The 3,034-nt window shown below is 37.1% G+C and overlaps 1 protein-coding gene across 1 annotated transcript; it reads right to left on the minus strand.

The window, feature by feature from the left end:
- Positions 1–783: 783 nt before the first annotated feature.
- On the minus strand, positions 784–1,110 carry LOC111473382 (basic form of pathogenesis-related protein 1-like). Its single transcript, XM_023118923.1, has one exon. The coding sequence runs from the start codon at positions 1,108–1,110 to the stop codon at positions 784–786; it is 327 nt and encodes a 108-aa protein (XP_022974691.1).
- Positions 1,111–3,034: the final 1,924 nt, after the last annotated feature.

A 3,034-nucleotide genomic window follows, 5' to 3' on the forward strand; every position in this document is an offset into this window, starting at 1 on the left:
CTGTGTGGGTATCATACTGCAGCGGAGTTAATCGCCGTCGTCGTGGTTCTCTCGATTTGGAGGCTGAAAACACCTTAAACTGGTTTTCCGCATCTCCGCCGAGGGCATTTCTTCCGGGTGACTTGGAACAACAATTGGCTGGTGGCTGATGCTCTCAGTGTTGAAGACTGTTCGGAAATGATCATAGATTTATAACTAAAGAATACATTTTCATTAACATGACTTCTTGTGGGAGATCGAAGCAAACCCATGATATTATGTTCAAAGTTGACAAATATCATATAACATTATAGAGATTCATGATTAGTTACATGGTATCAAACTATGAACTTAACTTAGGTATGTCGAACGAAAAAGTTGTAAGCCTAAAAATCGTAGTTAAAAGTGTCGAACAAATTTCGTATTTTGTTCAAGGTCTCCGAAGAAAGAAGTCGAGTCTCGATTAAAGGGAGTTTCTTTTAGAAATCCATCGACTTAAGGGGAGGCACTATGGTGTATTTTGTTCGAGGGAGGCTCTATGGTGTATTTTGTTCGAGGGGAGTCTCTATGATCATAGGTAATCTATAGGCTTCAAATGTGGCTCTATGTGGTGTACTTAATGAGAGGGGAGACTCTATGATCATGAGTTTATAAGTAAGGAAGTCAAAACACAGCAACAAGAGTTTATGCTCTAGACAATATAATACTATTGTAGACAATATCGTAGTTTTATTTCAATAAATAAATTCATGATTCTCTCACAAACTTTATTAATATTCATAAAAATTTTAAAACCAAATCTCTTCATACCACCCAAGAATCATAAGGCTTTTCCCCAATATAGTTTCCTGGAGGGTCATAATTGCAAACAACATACTGAGAATTAGCCTTGCAAGGCACTCTAGCACATCCAAGCCGCACCGAGCTCTGCCACACCATCTGAGTGTAGTGCCCACATTCACCACCCACGCATTTATTCGATGCATGATCATACAGCGGCTTCTCGTTCGCCCACAGCTTCACTGCATCCGCCCCGGTGAACTCAGGGTAGTAGCCCGCGACTATGTTTTCACCCTTTCTTTTTTCCGCATAGGCTTGAGCGTACGCGGCCACGGTGTTGCTCCATTGCATGGGCCCGACGCCGACCTCGGCTCGAGCTCGGTTGTGAAGCGCGAGGTAGTCACCTGCTCCATTGCATGGGCCCGACGCCGACCTCGGCTCGAGCTCGGTTGTGAAGCGCGAGGTAGTCACCAGGGGCGTTTTGAGCTTTGGTTAGGGCGAGGAGGAAAATGAAAGTGACCATGAAAGCGGCCATGATCCGAAGGGTTTGAGTCCACATAATTCCGATGAGAGATGAGATGAAGATTGAGAATGAGGGAATGATTTATATAGAGATGGAAAACTTAATATGGAATGTGATGGGTAAAACCATGAATTATTAACTAATTATGTCATGCTTGGGAATTCAAAGAGAATAAATTCATTCTCGCTTCCATGTTTAATTACGAGCTAGATTTTTGTTTGGATTAGCTTCAAATAAATGAAAATTTTCTAGATTTAGCTAGTTTATGATTTTTTTTTTAGGATTAATGAAACTTAATCCACCCGATTATGGTTAATCTTAAAAGATACATTTTTACTTGTAGGTATATATTTATTGTTTTATTTAGTTTCATAATTTTATTTATTTATTCTCCTCCAATTTTTTAAAATATGTATTAAAATTGAATTGGTTAATTAAATGTTCAAAAATAAATAAATAATGTTAATATTTTATTAAAATTTTGAGTAAACGAAATGAACTAATTTAACCTAAAATTTTTATAACCTATTTAGATTGGGTTTATTATATAAAAAGAATTTTAGATTAAAAATATTTACTACTAATTGAGTTGTGAATTTTTGTATTTCTTTTTCCTTTTTCTAAAAGTAACCGTAACTTAAAACATATAGTCATGGATGAAATAAAACCTTCTACCTCTCGAGTAATAGTATATTTTAATTACTATTGACTTATGTGCAGCAGAGCTAATTGCCGTCGTGGGTCTCCCGATTTCGATGCCGAAACATCGTGACTGGTTTTTCGCATCTCCGCCGCGGACATTTATTCCCGTTGACTTCAAACAACATTTGACAGCTATTCTGGGAGCTATTCTTCGTGTGTAAAATTGTTAAGAGAATGATCATGAATCTATAAGCAAGGAATAATCTCACAGGACAACAAGCAGAAAGTACTTAATCTCAAACTAGACAGTATCATATCAGTGTAGAGATGGATGGTTCCTAAAACTTGGTAATTCTCCAATTATTTTTGCAGTATTGGTAACAAAGCACTTAATATCATACCATTAGGAAGATATTGTCCACTTTGAGTTCACCTCAATGGACCCATGATCGTTCCCTAAATTCGCCGAGTTGGACTTTCATCCAACACTTCCCCTCGACTTCTTTTCTTTTTCTTTTTTCTTTTGGAGTTCTTTGTTCGACATTTGAGAATTCTATTGACATGGTTAAGTTTAGGGCGTGGCTCTGATACCATGTTAGACTAACACGACTCTCCACAATGGTATGATATTGTCCACTTTGAACATAAGCTCTCATCGCTTTGCTTTGCGCTTCCCAAAAGGCCTCACCCCGATGGAGATAGTATTTTCTGATTATGAACCCACGATCATTCCCTAAATTAGCTGAGGTGGGACATTCATCCAACAAAGATCATACCATTGTGGAGAAGAGTGATTTCTAAATCTCGGTAATTCTCCATTTATTTATGCAATTTTGGATAGAAAAGAGGACAATATCGTTCCATTGTGAAGATATGATTTCTAAAACTCGTTAATTTTCTCCATTTATTTTTGCAATTTTGGGAAGAAAAGTAGACAATATCATAAAATTGTAGAAATTCATGATTGCATTCATTCTCCATTTAGGGGAGAAAAGTATACAATATCATATTATTGTGGAGATTTCCCAATATACAAAGAAGAACCATAAGGCTTTTCCCCAATCTAGTTACTAGGAGGATCATAATTGCAAACAACAAACTGAGAATTAG

Source organism: Cucurbita maxima, unplaced genomic scaffold (genome assembly GCF_002738345.1).
Source record: "Cucurbita maxima cultivar Rimu unplaced genomic scaffold, Cmax_1.0 Cma_Scf00117, whole genome shotgun sequence".
Taxonomy (NCBI): Eukaryota; Viridiplantae; Streptophyta; class Magnoliopsida; order Cucurbitales; family Cucurbitaceae; genus Cucurbita; species Cucurbita maxima.

What these genes read in the sequence shown, in the direction of transcription:
- LOC111473382 (XM_023118923.1), bottom strand. Translation starts at nt 1,110, where the DNA reads ATGCAATGGAGCAACACCGTGGCCGCGTACGCTCAAGCCTATGCGGAA.